Source organism: Meleagris gallopavo, chromosome 1, assembly GCF_000146605.3.
Source record: "Meleagris gallopavo isolate NT-WF06-2002-E0010 breed Aviagen turkey brand Nicholas breeding stock chromosome 1, Turkey_5.1, whole genome shotgun sequence".
In the NCBI taxonomy this organism is placed as follows: Eukaryota; Metazoa; Chordata; class Aves; order Galliformes; family Phasianidae; genus Meleagris; species Meleagris gallopavo.
The window spans coordinates 11,143,283-11,161,695 of NC_015011.2; the positions used below are offsets into that span (position 1 = coordinate 11,143,283).

The window sequence follows — 18,413 nt, forward strand, 5'->3', positions numbered from 1 at the left end:
TTTGACATATCAAGAAGCAGTAAGAGAAAAATTATGCCTCTTCACAAGCAGAATGGCAGGGACTGAATATTTGATCTAGCTGTAACAGAGCTGCCTTTCTGTACTTGGTCAGCTCCCTGAAAGCTTTCATCCTGCTTTTCCCTCTGAGAGTATCATGGAGCCTACAGGAATGGAAGCAGCTGATACAAAACTGCTTGCTGCCCTCACATCTCCAGGGGCAGCTCACCTTGCTCCCATCACCAACACTGACTGCAGAGACAGGCCACGTCCCCAGGTAAGCTTTAAATCCCATGAGAAGACGAGACAGGGGAAAAGAGAGCGGGTCAATGTGTTTCTCAGTCCTGCAGGTCCATGGTGGCAATGGGGACACATGCAGAGCACGTGGTGAGAACTGAACGGAGGTGGGAGGTGCGGGCAGGGATGGCTCACGGATGCTGTCAAGATGAAGAGAGATGCTTCACACTCCGATGTGTATCACATTTCCGCTCAGGTCAGCACTGCAGTGTCAGAGCAGCAGTAATCGTTAAAACACGTTGGATTTTAGTCACCTTCTACAAAGAACAGTCCTCTATATTAAAAGGACAGTTGAGAAACTCCTGTAACAGTTTTCTTACTGTAGTTGTCAATCATTTGTCTGCAGAATCCTTCTCCCCTCCCACTCACAAGTGTCCCTCTGTCTTTTCCTCTATGCAGTCCTCAAAGTTTGTTGGTTTCAAATAGTTTTTAAGTCATCAAAAGCCACAAATAGAAAAAAACATATTGACCTGCTTAACTTAGAACGCTCCAACACCAACACCTCCTGGTGAAGTCGTGTGTTGGCTCATTATCCAGATGGTAACACTGCTATCCCTTCCCAACATTATCTCCTTGCTTGAAAAAAACCTTGCAAAAGACAACGAAGATAAGCAGATACTTCATATGAAAGGGAGAGGCAGCTCTATTCTAAAAGCAGCACCCAAAGATGTTCCATGTCAGCCCTTGATAATCCTTACCAGAGCGTTATTGCCACCAGATCAAACAAGAGCGAATGAGATTTAGGCTACCCTATGTGCCCAATGGCAGCACCAAAGTCCTGCTGGTGCACCTTCCGGCTGCTTTTATCTTTCTTCTCTCTCGTGTCTCAAGACAATCAGATTTAACAGGCAAACAAACTCCAACACTGGCAGGTGCTGTTCCCTTGTACCTCAGAGAGCAGCTAAAAGGCGCTCTGCGAGCTTTCCTGTGGGCAGTCAGGCCTCGGGCCTGCCCAGAGCCTCCTCCTTCCTCAGCAGACAAACAGCCAACAGAAGGAGCTCTGTGTCAGATCCCTCTTTGTGCTTTCTCTTTCACAGCTTTGCTTGTTTCATTTCAAAGCAACAAAGTCAGACTTCGTCAGTTTCACCAGCCCAGGAACATGGTAACTGTTTTCCGCTCAAGAGACAAACAGTAATTACCGCTCCATCAACACCACAGGGTGAACTCTCAGGCATTTTTCTAAAACACACTTTGCACAGCTTTCCATTAAATAATGAAAACAAAGCCTTCTCAATACCATAACATTGAACACATTCACTGCTTCCCATGTCCCACATTCCCATTTAAATGCCCTGAAGTCAACAGTTAAGGTGCAATTCAGAATCAGTAGCTTTATATGGAACTAAAACAGAAACCAAGTTCTCCCCAGACAGCAGAACCTTTCTTACTGGCCCAACTCAAGCCAAAGGTGTGCTGTGTCGAACTCTGACTTCACACCAAATTCAATATTTACATCAAGCTTCCTTGCCTGTCCTCAGCAAGGCCATTTGGAGCCCAACGAGTAGCAGGGAGGCAGCTTTGGAAGTGTGAGGGAGGAAAGGGCTGGGAGAGGTCAGAAAGCACAAATGGTCGTAAAGCAGATGTTATTTCAGACGTATGTTCTGGATGGAAGTTTTGTTTCTCTGAAGACAGTTATCTGACTTAAGAGTGGGACACTGGGACTACGACATGCAGCAACACAGACAGTGCAGCAACTGCTCAGGGCAAAGCAAGGCTTTGTTGGAGCTCACAGTCAGAGCTTAGGCTGGCTGAAACAGAAAACCTCTCACAACGTGTCTCACTGGAGCTGCTGAAATGCCCACATCACTGCATCTCATTCTGGCGACACATTTAATAGCAATGCTACCATCTGAAATATGTATTTTATGATACTATTTTTGTAAGCTTGACTGGTCCTAGCTCAAAGAAGCTTTTGTAAATAATTCTGGCAGCAAAGAATGCAATTCAGATGCCATCACTGTACTATTAAAGTCCTCTATTAGAAAAGGTACACTTGCTCCTGTAGAGGACACTGTAAAAACACCAATGCATAAGTAATAATGGAAAAATCAAAAGCACCAGAGGTGAAAACAGTACCACCCAGTCTGCAGCACAGAGATCACAGCTGTTGTCATATAGAAGATGTAATTTATAGCTATATTACTGATGTTTAAGAAGATGGAAGAAACCCTGTTTATGTAATATACAAAACATACTCTCGAAGGGATTAGACTAAATAATGCCCTATATTCAGCATCTTCCAGTCTAATAAAGGACATAAAACCTGTTCAGCAATCTGTTTCTATTTTCAAAGACAAGCTATGGTACACATTACAAATACTGTTTGTAAAAGAGAGCTATGGAAAGAGAGTTGGTGGGATGTTCTGCATACATTAATGCTTCATTAAAAATGCCATAAGAAGTAAGAAAAAAAAAAGCTAAGATACCCTCCCACATACGGAAAAGGATTTTAAAGCACTTATTAAATTACTTCACTTGCTTGAGCAAAAACATGAGCTTTCTTGGAAATCAGGACAAGCTGATTATATAAGACCCAGATAGTTCTTTTTTTAAAACGGTATTTCAACCCAAGAAAATCTATATCTACTGCAAAAAGAAAAAAAGAAGTGTATGATTTGGGCTATGGTTGTTAAGGCGAACTTAGAGTAATTCTAAATGATACGTATTAATTAATTAATTTTGTATGGTACTGAGAACACCAGCAGTGCCCCTGGGCTCTGACTCAAGCAAATGGGCCGATGGCGATGGGAAGCTCAGGGGGCTGTGCCCAGCTCCATGCCTGGCCTCAGGCAGCTGGTGGGGCAGCTGGAGGGCAGCAGGGTCAGACGTGGCATGGTGCTTTGTTAGGAGCTGCTGGCATAGCCTCAAGACATTGGGGAAAGCAAAAAATGTGCAAGAGTGTGCCTGTCCAACGGCAGAGCTATTTAATCCATACTAGGAGAGGTACTGTAAACCCTAACAGTAAAATCTCCAACAGCATCACTTGTAGCACAACAAGTGACATCTCCTTTTTATTTAAAATTACCTAATGAAGTGCTTGGTGCATCTGGGCTTGGACAAACCAGAACAGCTGGCACCAAACATGTTTATGGACGAGAGGTGCTGGCGGGGACATGCAAAGGCATCAGCCCTTAAGGAGATAAGCTCTTTGCTGTGTTCAGTAATGGGAGGAGGAGGCAAGTCTGAGAAAGAAGTGTTCACCCTAGGGGGATCCTGTCCTTCAGGCTGGCTCAAACCCTGCCAAGTGGAACAGCAAGGTTTCCTTTATGGGAGATAGGCTGGATTTTCAACCTTAATAAAATTAAAAACAAAAACAAAGAAAAAGTGCCTTGGCTGTTTACAAAAGGGCTCTTCCCACACAGCTCCAGCCCCACAGCAGGGCCATCTCAGCCAACCTTACATGTCCTGGGGCAGCTGTCGACCTGACAGCCCCCTGGTACATGCCCACGCACCCTTTGTGGAACAGAGAAAACGCAGCTTTCAGGACATGATGCAGCTGACCTATTTTAGGTGCCTGCTTCAGGATGAATCAGCCCCAGCAGTGCCTGCTCCTCTCAGTAAAGGGAGTACAGCTAACGCACCACTGGCCAGGTAAATCCCACCCTTTATGCTGAATACAAACAGAAAGAAATGCATGAAAACACTACGAATGCTCAGAATTCACAGTACTAACATTGTGAACATTGTGCTGCATAGGAAGCATTAAGATCCAGTGCTGAAGAAAAACTGCAATTAGCTTTAATATAAAGCTGTAAAGATTCTGATCACACGTGTGAATTAATATCTAAGAAGCAAGTCTCCAGAGTAATTGCACGGTTGTTATAAATTGAAGTTGCAGAAAATTACCATTTGCAAGGCTGCACCAAATGCAAAGATAATTTCTCGAAGTAGGCCAGAGATCCGAAGGCCCAAGACGCACAAGGTCCAATTAGTGCAGCCCAACTGCAGACAAAGGCTTGGAGAGGACGAGATACAAGACCTGACAAATGAGCAAGCCGCCTGCAGTTCAGCTCAGGCTCATACACACAAAGGAGGCACAGAGGACAAAGGACAGAACAGCGGGCTCAGAAAGCTTCAAATACTGTATTAAGGAAAATACAGTATGAGTAGAACAGATGGCCGCACAAGCAGCTGGTTTGCTTGCCTGCCTTCTGTAGGGATCAGCAGCCTACTAGAAGTGACTATCATGACAAGAGATGGTCAAAGGGTGACGCACATGGCAATTGCACAAACAAGACAGCAGAGTGTGCCTGGGAGAATCATGTCCTTCACTCCCTGGCCTCGCTGCGCTCTGCGCAACCCTGACGCATGGGGCTACATGGGCAGCTCTTCCCGCAGAGAAGGGATGTGCTCAGCAAATCGCAGCTCAGCAAAAGGCTATCTGCTGGAGGTGGCACTGGGGACGGATAGAAAAGCAACCAGCAGGGACAGGGACAAACAGCCGTCCATAGGGAAGAACCCCTGGATTGCCACCAGCGGTGTTAGGAATGGCAGGTCCCCACTGCTGCTCCTCCATGCGCTGTGAGAGAGGACATTCAGGCAAAGCCCAAGTGCTGCAAAGTACAAAGCACAGGAACCAGTCTGACTGTAAAATGTTCAGGTGATAAACTCACAGCAGCATGTTCTTAGGGTTGTGAAATTTAAGCACTTTTATAGTTGTACTCATGCAAAATGAATATGAGTTCTGAGCTGAAAAGGCTGTTTCCCAGCAATATGAGTTGGTCCAAGGGAAGATACACTCTCCACCTAAAATACACTTCTTCCAACTGTATTAACACCTTCGTGGTCAGAGCAACTTACCAGTATCTGGATGTGACCACTAGAAGCCTGTTAACCGAATCAGTCTGAACAAAGTTTAATCATAAGCAAAGACAATAATGTGTTGTAGTTTAAGGTTGGCCTTCTCAAATTTGTGCACAGAAATGAACAGTTTAGCCAGTACTATCAAGACAAAGATTACAGTAAAACCAATCACTGCTAAGTTACACGTATAGCTGCGTACCTACTATCGGTGCTATATCTCTTATTCAAGTTCCTATAATTCAAGATGTCATGGCTCGAGATTCAAGAAAACTAGTTTTGTAGCTAAACTAGACTAATGACATGTATGATTTTCAACATATACTGTTTTAATACATATACGAAGAAGCATATCTGCATTTTAATATTTTGGAAATAAATCCTATTACCATCTCCTGGTGATCAGTATTTCCTCAGTTGGTCCAAGCACTACACTGGACTACACTGTGCTATCAGCTTTAAGAACAATAAATATTTATAGCAGACTCCTCTTGGTTGTGTATTCTAAATCCTGGTTTAACAGTGAAGACAGATAACAGCAGATTTTCTCAAGTACAACCACCATTGGCTGGAGCTGAAGAGTCAGCTTACACAGTTTCAGCAAAAGCTGGCCATCTCCATGCACAGAAATGCCAGGACAGAGTTGGCTTCCAGTTCGAGTCTGGCACAGCTCTATGTGACAGCCTCTCCTAAGCCACTCAGGTGAGTAACAATGAGATTGGGTCGATGGCTGGATAAGCTGGGCCATTAGAAGACAAATGGTCATCCAAGCTTGAATCCAGTGGATCTATGCACTAGTTCTGTAATGTTCATACAGCACTACCATTCTACTGATGTATTTTAAAAAAAAATTTGTTTTGAAAAACAAAACTCTCCATAATTTTTCCTAACATTTCAAAACACAAACAATATTAATCTATAAAGATATCGCCCATAGGAAGATTTCATAAAATCTGATGTAATTTATCACTTCCTAAAGATCCTCAGTTGATTTGCTGAAGAATAATACTACGAGGGTTACAAACAAGAGTCTTTCATTTTAATATTCCTATCTCCATTTTCATTGTCCAAGCATTAAACACATCCTCTATGGCAGGACGGCTGCAGCCTTGACTTGTTAATGGTTGAGAGTTTTGCTAAAATACAGTGTTAATCTGAACCATCATTGTGTGTGGTTTCCTTCTTTTGCAAGAAGATAATGTGCTCATTCCAAAGGCACTGGAGGATTTGGATATGGCAGAGGAAGGTGTTTAGTTTACACATTCTCCCATTTTGCGACTCACTCTGTGAGTGGGGAGAGGATAACAGTAATTATTATATGTATGTCTCCTACAGCACACTTCTCTACTTTTTGTGACAAGACCTGGTGTCCCGATAACTAATTGTCTTACATTTTCAGAAGAAATAAATATGATTTTTACCGTATGAGTGCAAGCCTGTCTTTCTCAGAAGGATGATCATCGAGCCATTGAGAGTAGCGGGCAATGGACCACTCAGCCCTCTGATACAGGGAAACATAAAGACACACCAATTACACATCAGCGTGGAAAAGGACATTCACGCTAATTTCAGAAACAAAGATAAAATAAGTGAAGTCAATAAAAGGCACTGTTAACACTGCAGTGATGCAGAATTAGTTAAGAAATTGGAGACTATTTAACAGAAATAGCTCAATGCATTATTTTGAAAGCATAGAGATATCTGCTACATCAGCTGCGCACTCAGTTCTGGCAGTGAACCAAATCTAGATTTCTTACTGCAACTTGCAGCCTACAATAGGACCTTCCTTTTCTTCTATGAGCTGACAGAATACTAAAGAATCGAGAGACTATTCAAAATCAGATTATCATCTTCCTACTGTTAATGAAAATATGAAATCAATGACCATAACAGCTTTGTCACAATGAAAACAAAGTCAATAAGTCTCATAAAATACAAGCTTGAATATTTTTAACTAAAATAACCAAGGCAAACAGAATTGTTTGTTCCTCCTCAGGACATCTAGAAAACAAAGACGGGATAATCTCATTACCTGGAAGGGTGATTTTAACTCTGGCGGTGCTCTTGTAAATAAGAACTGAAGAATAATGCTGAATGGAATAACCTCTCCCAGGGCTGGGCTGCTGGCAATATGCTCACTGGTCTGGAACAGCAGTGGTCTGGAAAAATGCAACAATATACTTGTGAAAGGAAGGAAAGTCTTGTCTTATGTATTAGAATAATACCTTTATAGTGGCAATACTGTCACAGGATAAAATCGCCTTATTTTTTTCCAATGGTCTGTATCTCAGGTTTTCAACAAAGGTTCAGATTGTAAAAAATGTACAGAAGTTGCCTATTTTAATTAAACAGAACAGAACTGCAAATCTTATATTTCAGTGGAAAGACGTAAGGCAACTGCAGAACTCACTATCATAAAGAAGCAGCACTGAAAGCAACACAAAACAGCACCATTTGGCCATGATTTACATGACAATGACTTTTAAATCATAGTCATACTCTGCATAAAATTTACAAGAACCTTTATCTATTTCTAATTTGCTTGTGGGTGTTGCCAAAAAAGCCTTCAGTTCAATCAGAACTAACAAAAGGTAATAAATTAGTTTTGAAATACAGTTTGATCACAGAACCAACTGCAGGCTGCTGTGCCCACAACTCACCTGAATGACCTCAGCTGCCTGTAAGATTTGCCCAGGTCAGAGACTCGGCGGCAGAGCGGTGCTACTGCTAACTCCATCTGTAAGCACAAACATTTGAATTTGAATTAGACTATCCCAAAGTATCAAACTCAGTATTTCAGTAATCTGCCTCTAAATAATAACCCAGACTTGCAGGCCAACTCATCAGTTTCTCACCGGTGGCTGCCTTTGGGACAAGAAGCTGTTCTTTCATATCGCACTGCCCAAGCCAAATCTTCTGCTCATTCTTGGCAACACAGCAAGCAGCACACAAAACAATAGCTAAGAACAGGACATGCTCTTGTGAGCTTCCTGCAGCTGAAGCTTTGTTTGTCGGAGCTCATTTGGACAGTGATGAGTTTCCTGATGAACCACTTCCATTAAGAGCCCCAAAATTCTGATGTCAGAGTGGGAAGAAAGGAAATCTGGGTAGGTTTCTGCAAACCACTACAAATGCAGTAGAAATGCACACATATAAAGGCTGCTCCAAAAGTAATGCCTGCCATTTTATTTTATTGGCCCATAACAGCACAGGTGGATGTTGGTGGTACAGCAGTAGGGGCTGAACCTTCCTACCAATATCCCATTACATTTTGTTGCTGTGTGACAGATGGCAGCAGAGGGGCAGTCTGACAGAATGGGGTCTGACACGGAAGTGTGGATGAAGCAAAGGTGTGGAACTGAATTCCTCCGCATAGAAGAAACAGCACCCACTGACATTCACTGACACTTGCTGAATGTTCATGGAGACCAACCAGTGGATGTGAGCACAGTGAGGTGGTGGGTGGTGCATCTCAGCACTGGTGACAGCAATGTGAAAGACAAACCACTTTCTGAACAGCCGTGCAAATTTTTCTGAGCATGGCATAGGCTCCTGTTTATTGCTGGCAAAAATACACAGCTAACGGTGGTGACTATGATGGAAAACAGTGTTTGGTATTTGAGAATTTGCTCTATCAAATAGTGTTATTGTGCTCTTGGTATCTGCAGAAGTTTGCATGGAAATAAATAAGAGGCATTACTTTCAGAGCAACCTACATATTTCAGCTGGACACCCTCTCCTTAGGTGAAGGAGAGGTTCATTCGTGAATACTCAGCCCTAAATGCAAGGGCACAAAACCTATATGAACTTGAAGGCAGCAGGGACCTACTACCATGGACTCACAGACAAAAGTGCACCCATAACAGCATTATTTCTTACTCAACTGCCCACTCTCTGATCTGAGAATCCATCTTTAAAAACAAGCAACTTTTTAACTCTAGTTTTTAAGCAATATGCAGTTCACTTGTCTTTACAAACAAGAGCCAGATTCTGCTTAGGTTCTTATATCATTCACATGAAACTAAATTCCCATCACAAAACCATCATTACCACTGAAGACACAGAAGTGAGAAAACAATTTCACCTCCAGATCCCAGACTGAACTCTTCAGTGCCATTACATGGCAAAATTTTGGTTAATGTGTATAATAATACAACCACCACCACTAAAAAATAAAACATTGGGAAAATCACCTTATCCAGATGTGGGTTAAGACTTTTTTTTGCATACCTGAAGTGTCAGTCAACAGACGGATGCAAATTTTATTCTTTGTGTAGATCTGTTAAAATCCCCAATTTAGAAAATTATTCAAATTGATTTCCAAGTAATGCATAATCACGATGGTAAACAAAGACAATATGGTAAACTCTGTTGCCTCAGTTCTTATAAAACTAGAAGAAATTTTATTAGCAGTTAATGCCAGTCAAGGCCACATCCTGCAAACACCCATCTTCAGCAGCAGCACATCATTTAAAAAATACATGGCACACTTTCCATTGATGCCCAGGAACAAGATAGAAAGCTGGAACACAGGAGGTGCCATCAGAATCTGAGGAAAAACTACTGTGCTGTGTGAGTGGCTGAGCACTGGCACAGCTGTCTGGAGGCTGTGGATCTCCTCCTTGGAGATTTCCAGAAACTGCCTGGCTGTGTCCCTGGGCACTCTGTTCTGGGTGTCCCTGCTGGGGCAGGGGCTGGGCAGAGGGACACAGAGGGCACTGCTAGCCTCAGCCACTCTGAGATTCTGTGTGCATAATGGGAGTCCCCTCAACTGGTTCTCAACATCTGTAAATTATGTTCAGGGTCAGTGGAGAGAAACAACCACTTCTGTTGTGGGAAACCCTGAGGGAGATATCTAAATTAGGTCATGTGTGACACTCCATCAGACAAATCTGGGAGATTCAGAGCACCCCAGTTTGCCATCTACACTTCCTCTACACACATGGAGAGGGAGAAACCTCAGAAAGGTGATGGGTAAAGCTCTCGCAGCACAAAGCTGCTCCCCGGGCCCAGAGGCTTTGTAGTACATGCCTCACGTTCAGCATGCCATGAGATGCCAATATCACCTTGCTCAGGAGGAATTCTCAGCTGCAGTGCCTTGTTCTGAATTTGCTGGCACAAGTGAGCAATGCTGAGCGCATGCAGGTTCTCCCTTGGGATTTCTGCAGGGAGGAGCACAAACTCTATATGGTGATGAAGATTAACACAAGGTCAGCTGGTTGCTTCCACACTTCTGTGCATGTATGGGAGCCAAGAAGCTTCAATTCTGTTGCAAGGGATAAGGAGCAAGCAGCCCAGTAGAAGAGCTTATTAAGTAGGATTTGCTGCATAATGATACGAGATCCCAGCATACCCTGGAAAACAAATGGGAGCTCTGATTTCTTCAGTTTCTTTTCAGGCAACAGCATTGACATCCTATAGGAGCTGGTGTCCCTGAGCTGGTGGGAGCCATGGGCTCATAGCTGGGAAGAACTAGGGAGAAAAATCATTCTTTTAGGTGCTCTGGAGAATTTGAGAATAGGCAACAAAAAGCCATTCTGACTTGTGGAGACAGAATGCATGGATTAAACTGTACCCATGAGGAGGAAGATCCCTGCAGAGCAAAATATAATTCTGCCTGGTAAGTTTTAAATGGTTGTTTCTCTCCTGAAACATAAAATGATGTAATGAGACATAAGTGAAACTTTCTACAGCTTAACCAACTCCTTATTAAGACAAATTTAAATGATTTCTCTTGAACATAATTAGCAGCTTCCATAAATCAGCACTTTTAGTCTTAAATGCTGAAGAATAAGATTTTCTTTGGAAAATTCTGTTAATTCATCTTCAACCTTTATTCATGGTAGGAAATTATTAGAATTGATAGAGCTAGATAAATTTAATGGCAGCAGATGGTTGTTTCGTGAAGCACTAGTTGCCAAAGGAAAAAAAAACTGTTTTTAAGCTTTGCAGCACACCATACCATCTCAAACTGACTCACAAAGAGTGGGAATGAGTGAAAACTAATGTGGTAAAAATGTACATAAACCACAGAAACTCGTTTTTGTCTTTTTTGTGTTAGGTTTTTTTTTTTACTTTACAACACTACTCTGCTATGCCTTATAAGCCAATCTCTCCAATAAAAACTATACCACACATAATAACCAAGATTGTTTTTTCCCCTCTTGCTTTTAGCTATTTGTCTGAGTCCAGTGACTTGATGAGATGCCACAGCATTTTCCTTCTTCTGCAATCCCCTCTACAGGCCCTCTGCATGGCTGTTGTGTCCCTGTGAGCACCCTGCTGGCAGGCACCGCTGCTCCAGGAGTGGTTCCTGGGAGAACATACTCAGCTAGGAACAGCTGCTGTTTGTAAGGAGCTGGATTTGGGCAGAGGATCGAGCGCACATCACTTCAGTTTTGCTACCCATCATCACCTGAAGCTGTATCAGCTGTCAATTCATGCACTGCGGTTCTGCTGTGACAGCTTTTGCTATGAGATACAGCTGTAGCTTCCAAAGCATTTCGGTGAGCTTTCGCAGGATGATGCTTCTGGCTGTCTGCAAGCCAGTATTTGTACAGTGTGTGCAAGGCCTTTTGTATGTTCACGTCCAATGGGTTTTACAAACATAAGGATGAGTAGCATCTTTTTCTTTTCCAAGTTTCTCTCCCAGGATAGCAGACCTGAAAATTCTTGTCTTCATTAAATCCACTGAGAAATCAGGCATTCAAGACATAATGTGCAACCTCAACTAATGTGAGATAAACATTATCACAGGATCTCAGGATCTGCTGGAAGCGATGCAATAGGAAGTATAAGTGCACACTGAAAAAGGGACAGAATGGAAGAAGGCCTAACGACTCTCTCCTTTCCTGTAACTTCATTCCAAATCCATTGCTCTGCCATGATATATTCATGTACTTTGCTGTACTTCACAGAACGCAGTGACAGACGCCTGCCCAACTTTTACAAAAAACATATTCCTCTTCTCAATGATTCTTGCTCTCTAGGCCTAAAAAAGCTATATTAGCTTTTCTTCTCAGATGACACTGTCATAGCCCATGGCTAGCTGGTCAATTATCTCTGTTGAACTATTCACTGGCTAGCCATATTGTACAAAATCCATCACATGGCTGGCTTTGCTAATTGGATTATGTTCAGCAACTCAAGGATGAAGTTAATACATAGTCTAGATACAGATAATGCATATATATTGAGGAGTGCTTTGAAAAACTCCATAGTGAAGTTATTGTTTAGTGCCTATTGTGCTATTTTCAAGATCTCTCATTACTAAAAAGCTGTTTTTTCAGTTGGAAAATCTGAGCATTAAATTTTTAGCAATTATATTTCCTCCTGGCCAAGATGAATTCCAAGATTTTAAATGTTAACTCAAAATGCTTTTTTCTCGTCATTCAGCAGGAGAGAATGCTTTAAAAAGCAAGGAAGCAGAAGAGCTCGGAGTTACTATATGAAACAAGCTGGCCTTAAAGGGATTGGAATTTGATTTCTCCACTGTGTAGCAATTCCAAAATAGTTGATGTTGAAGCAAATCCTTCAACTGTAATGCTTCCAAAATACCACACTTAAGAAAACAATTTCTTTGCTCTGGCAGGATGGTTGGCATTAAATATTAAGTACATTTTAGCTTTAGTAGTTTTTGTCCTTATGATTACAATTGTGATTACAATATGATGCTTCCCTCATTTCTCTGTAAGAGTCTAAAAAAGGAGAATATTTTATGAAAAATGACAAAAAAGCATTTTTACACTGTATCATCATGTTTGCTCAAAGGACCAAATTTGTTTATACTTACAAAACCACAAATGCCTAATATCCTTGCTTTTTTAAAAGGCATATTAATTAAGGAAATTGGATTCTGACCATATGTTAACCAGCAGATAGAAACATTCCTAAACTAGAATTTAGCACAGTCAACTTCTACAGTAAAAACATTTTTCTAGGAAAATTCAATACACCCAAAATGTCTTGCACTAACATATTGATACAAACTTCAAGAGTTGGTGGCAATGTTAACTGTGTCCCATCAAAACTGTTTGATCACAATACTGAACAGCGACAAAAAAACTTCAAGGATAAATCACATCTGGATGAGAAATATAGGAAGCTGTCTACTGCATAGTGTTAGTTCAAACAGGATTAATAAAAATATTTCATTTCATTCAACAATGTCTGAAAATAATCAATCATGACACGATATGGGGTTCATGGCAGACAGTGACCCCAACTGTCAGTCACACCTAACGTGAAAAGATGAAAAGATGGCAAAACATGTCATGTCTTCATGCATGAAGCCTAAGGATTACTTACTTTTTGCAACAGCAGGACTAGTTGTTTCAATGCAGTTGTATTTACACTTCTGTCAATGAACAGCTATTTTCTTATATCGACTTACAAATGTTATGCAGCAGACTATTAATTTTCATGTTAAATATTACTGTAGAATACCCATTTCATCCAAATAAATTTCTCAGTTGACTGCATTTATATGTATTTCACTCTTGGCTACACTGTCCAGCAATTCTATCAGGTGTTAAGAAGGCGTGAACTACAAACCACAAATCCCAAAGTATGCCTCAAAGTAAGTGCTGTAGCAACTCTGAATATCAAGCAAGCTAAATGGTCCTCTGGAGAAGAACTGGTACTCCCTAGAAACATAAACACTGAAAAACCATCAGGGCTTGCTTACTCCAGGAGAACATTTTTTCTAGCCTGACTGAATTTGAAAAATTTGAAAATAAAATTTAGTATTATATGCATGAATACCGAATCACGGTCATCTTAGTAACACAAAAATGAAACAACACAATACAGGACTTTATAGGAGCAAACTGAAAAGTAATCTTGTGCAATTGCCTGTATAAAAGCTGAGAGCACGAACAGAAATGAATTCACCCTATACACTGGAAGTACTTCAAACAATGAGTCCCAAGAAACAGCACAGTATGTGATAATAAGCTTGCAGCATTGCAGACATTTCCTAGGGCTTAAAATGCTTCTGTGTTCCTGTAAGCACTGATCGTTATGAAATCATGACACTCTGCCATATTTCATGCTTATCATACCTACATTTACAGCTGCCGACTAGCACACAACCAGCCTTACTTCTGAAGCAGCAGTAATGCACAAGATAACATTATATTCCACAGTGTCAGTAACACTACTGACACCGTAGAAACAGGATAAGACAAAGGAAGAGAGTTCAACAGAATTACAACAGTAATTCCCAATTGTACAAGTAGCTGAGCTTGCTGAATGACGAGAGCTTGAAACCTCTCCCTTCCCCCTTCTGTGTACCAATAGCTGCTGTTTTGAGGCAACTATCAGCAGAACAAGTCCGTGGTTGGAAAATTTTCATGCTGGACTCTCAGCCAAAGTTATTGGGATGAGTAAGAGGCAACAGTATATCTGAATATCCTGGTAGAAATGTGGTAAGTACATTCAATAAATGCAACCCAGAATTATTTGACTTGTAACATACATGTTGATCTAGTGGGTGGCAACCCTGCCCACGGCAGCGGGGTTGGAACCAGATGGTCTTTAAGATCCCTTCCAACCCAATTCATTCTATGATTCTGTGTTTTAGCAAGACCTCAAGTTAAACAAAGCTGGATAGATCTCCCCAGGTCTTTTGCTTCAAGTAACCCCAAAACATCAAGATTTCATTTTTTTTTTAATCACAAAAGCTATTTTTAAGCAGGAAAATGTAACCCTTTCTGAGTTCAGAATATCCAAAGTGACTCCACAAGACAGAGTACAAGTAGAAACATTTATAAGCAAACCTCCTCCTACACATACAATCTTTCCAGGCAGGTACTTTCCTTTAGGCACCAGTCCAACAACACAGTGCCTTTCTAGGCCTGAAAAAATTTTGCCTGCAGCATTTGCAGCCACTTGGAAAAGTTGTTCCTTCCTACCCATCCACAAGCCCAGCTCAGCTCCTTCTCACTGCTTTTCTTGACCCAGGGCAAAAGCCACGTGCCCTTCTCCTCGGAAGAATCCAGACAGCCCCTTGACACAGGAACATACCATGCCAACAACAGTGTGCAAATGACTGAACTGCAGCCACAACTCACACTGAGTGCGCAGCTAACAGGTCCAGAACAAACCTACACCCTCTCCAGCAGGAGACCAGGCAGCTGGCATCGTGGACATGTTCTCCAAAAACAGAGAGAGTAGACCCAGCCAGTTCTTGTACTAAGTCCACTTTTAAACAAACTAAGATATCATGCAGTGTGAAGATGAGAACAACTTCAGGCAGCCCCCAGAAGCAGAAACAGTTGAAGGCCGGAGACCAGAAAGAATTCAAAACCTTTTTCTTTCTTTGTTTTCCCCTCTTTCTCCTTCCAGAATTCAAAAGAAAAGAAATAAAAATGCATATTCACTCAGTTGTCCACCCAGGAGCTATGCTCATCAAGGCAGGAATGAACATGCGAATTCCCCCATACTCAGAAGAAATATACTTTCGTTTTTACTTAAAAGGCAACTCGTGTCAAAATGAGAAAAATATGTGTTTAAAAGATAAATCAGTGATATTTTTAGTATTATAATAACAGGTGCTTAGATCAGATGCTCTTTACTGTAGAATTAGGTAAAGATATTTCCTAAATTTATACAACTTACTTAAGCACTGCAGCATAAATTACAAAAAATGTCTATATTCTTTCCAGAGGAGGAGTCAAGTGTCCTTTTTTTTAATCTATTTTATGCCAGGCTTCAAAATACAGGAGGGAATAGAACCTTCCCACTGAAAGCAATTGAACACTTCCCCTAAACTTCTAAGATTAACGGCTGGTTTTTTACTTTTGAATAATGAATATAAAAACTTTACCCCAAATTTATTCAATGTGAGCCTATTGCATGGTCTAATCCACTGCTAAAAAAGTGACAGTTGCATAAGAATCAGAAAGCTAGCAGAGCTGGAGTTGATTCTTTCAATATCTACAGACAAAACAAATTCCCCAAATGAAAATGCACCGATATCCATCTCCTACATTAGATATGACATCTAAAGTCCCAGCCAAGAACATGGAAGAAGAGGCTGCTTTTCACACATGAAGGTTTTCTGACCCTGAAGGGCTGACACAGAGCCACACAATCTATATCTGCTGACAAATATTTTTCTTCTTGCCTTCTTTTGGGGCACTTAAATGCAAAATAAATAAAACAGCCACAACCCAGAAATGACACAGTAATTCCACCCCTCCCTGCCTTCCTCTCTTACCCCAGTTACCTACCAGCCAGAAGAAGCACTCAATATGCAGACAAGTGAAGCCTCATTCTCTTTTCCACCTGGATAATAATAACCTTTACCCTCACACCAATCTAGTGGATGCCTTTGTTTTTTGGCAAGTTAATCACACAGTGTTATTATTGACAAATCAGATTTGATGAAAACAGATAACACAGACAAGCAGTGGATATTAATCTAGTAATTTGCTTTGTGTTTTAGATCAGTATAAAGACATAGGTAAGTCTGAGAGACAGGCAAGTCAGATCATAAAGAGAATCCAGAAGAAAATGAAAGGGCAGTTCTTCCACAGGATATTATTATTTCTTTAGTTTGCCTCCTACTCTGCAAGGCAGGTGAGTTAGTGATTAACTGCTGCTGGCACTGTGATATATTCAAGCAATTAAGAAAATGACACACCATTGCATTAGGAGAAAGAATGAAGTAAATGAATGGTGGCAAATGATGGACATACCAAGAACGTCAGACAAGCTGGATAAAATTTCAAGATGCAACTGAATTTAAATGGAACAGTCACTTGATGGGGAGCTGTCACACCTCCTGGAATGTGCTTTGCAATGACAAGGGATCTCCAACTACTAGTGGATACACCTCTCAGGATTCACTATCGCAGAAAAAATGTTTAGAACTGGAATGCACAGATCTCTACAGCTGTCTGGTTACACTTCACTGGGGGCAAAAGCATTGATGATACCTTTCAGAGAAAACAGAGAAGCAATGATAAAAAGCAGAAATAGGGTAGGTATTAGGGGTACCTGTGCAAAATCTGCTGCAAGCCGCATCTTCCCGCCTTCACCAAGGGGCCTTATTAGACTGGCATTGCGAATGAAAAGTTCAATTGCTCTTTGTGCCATGGCTTCAGTGTTATCAAAGACAAAGTCAAAGCACTCAAAATGTCTGAAGTAGTCACTCATGACTCTTCCGATAAAACCCTGTAGTTCTTTCATGTACAGAGAACAAGGAACATCTGGTTTTCCCGAGCTGGATAATGATCTGCAAAAAAAGAAGGAAAAAAAGAAATAGGGACAGATAAATTTATGTTTAAAATACCACCAAAAATGACTGGATTTTTTGATTTTTTTCACTACCCCATAAAGTCCTGGCATGACTTAGAGAGTACCATTCAGGCTCCAATTGCTGTGTGTAGCTCTTTCTGAAATTGTGGTAAAAAAATATTCCTTCATCCCTTCCTAGCAAGATGCAGGAAATCATCCCACTCCAACCTCACTTACAGAGCCTCCATGAGCTTCGAGCCTAAAGCTCAAATTCAGCCCCTAAGTGTAAATATCCCAGCTGTTGATTTACAACTCAACATGAGAAAATGCATGTCACAGGATCACTACTTTTGCCTATCCCAAATCTATTTTCTTAGAATTAGTTTCCTAGATTGCTCCAAACTCTGGATTATAAAGTAAATCTAATTATCACAGAAGCAGCACAGAAGCTAGAAAACACAGAAATAAATCACCTTTCTCTTTCTTTGAAACACAGCCTGGCAACTGAGCTCTTCCAAGCCCAGTAACCTGAGCATACAGGATACCTAACAGAACTCAGCCTTTGGCTGCAATCAGTTTATTCAGAGAGATTTTACTAGAGGCAGCAAAAGAAAGATAGAGAGGGTAAAATATTGATAATTTTTGCTTTTGTTAAAAAAGTTAAAAGGAAAACAAAAGCAGCTCTGAAAATACTTTTTTTTTTTTTTCCCCAGTGAATTTCAAAGACAGAATACAAAGGAATGATGCTTATTGGCCAAATCCTCTGCATCTGCAGGACATCTCATGATGATGTAAGAGACATCAAAACAGACATAACAACCAAAACAATGCTCAAGAGGAAATCTCAAGTACAGTTAGGATTCAAGATACTTGCAGATAAAGCGTACTTGAAATGGTAATCTGAAACTTCACAAAAACGTACACGCTAACACTGAGCTTTCAATAAAAAAGATTTTTTTAACCATTTCACATTTTGTAATATGTTAAGAATTTTTTCTATGTAATTCTGAATCAGAGGTTTTATGCTTTATTTTAAGAAATAAGAGTACTGACATTTCTGGGAACTATCCAGAAAA

General features: G+C 41.0%; 1 protein-coding gene across 1 annotated transcript; it reads right to left on the reverse strand.

Moving 5' to 3' along the window:
* Positions 1-17,340, reverse strand: LOC104914147 (conserved oligomeric Golgi complex subunit 5-like). The gene is made up of 5 exons (XM_019621751.1): positions 17,098-17,340; positions 7,755-7,831; positions 7,127-7,253; positions 6,516-6,595; positions 1-497 (listed from the first exon to the last, which is right to left on the reverse strand). The coding sequence occupies exons 1-5, from the start codon at positions 17,287-17,289 to the stop codon at positions 458-460; spliced, it is 516 nt and encodes a 171-aa protein (XP_019477296.1). The 5' UTR covers positions 17,290-17,340; the 3' UTR covers positions 1-457.
* Positions 17,341-18,413: the final 1,073 nt, after the last annotated feature.

Excerpts from the sequence above, each read along its gene's own strand:
- LOC104914147 (XM_019621751.1), bottom strand. The coding sequence starts at position 17,289 with ATGAAAGAACTACAGGGTTTTATCGGAAGAGTCATGAGTGACTACTTC. Across the intron at positions 7,254-7,754 it reads AGGCAGCTGAGGTCATTCAG|ACCACTGCTGTTCCAGACCA; the intron begins GTGAGTTGTGGG and ends GCATTTTTCCAG. Across the intron at positions 6,596-7,126 it reads AGTTAAAATCACCCTTCCAG|AGGGCTGAGTGGTCCATTGC; the intron begins GTAATGAGATTA and ends TCCCTGTATCAG.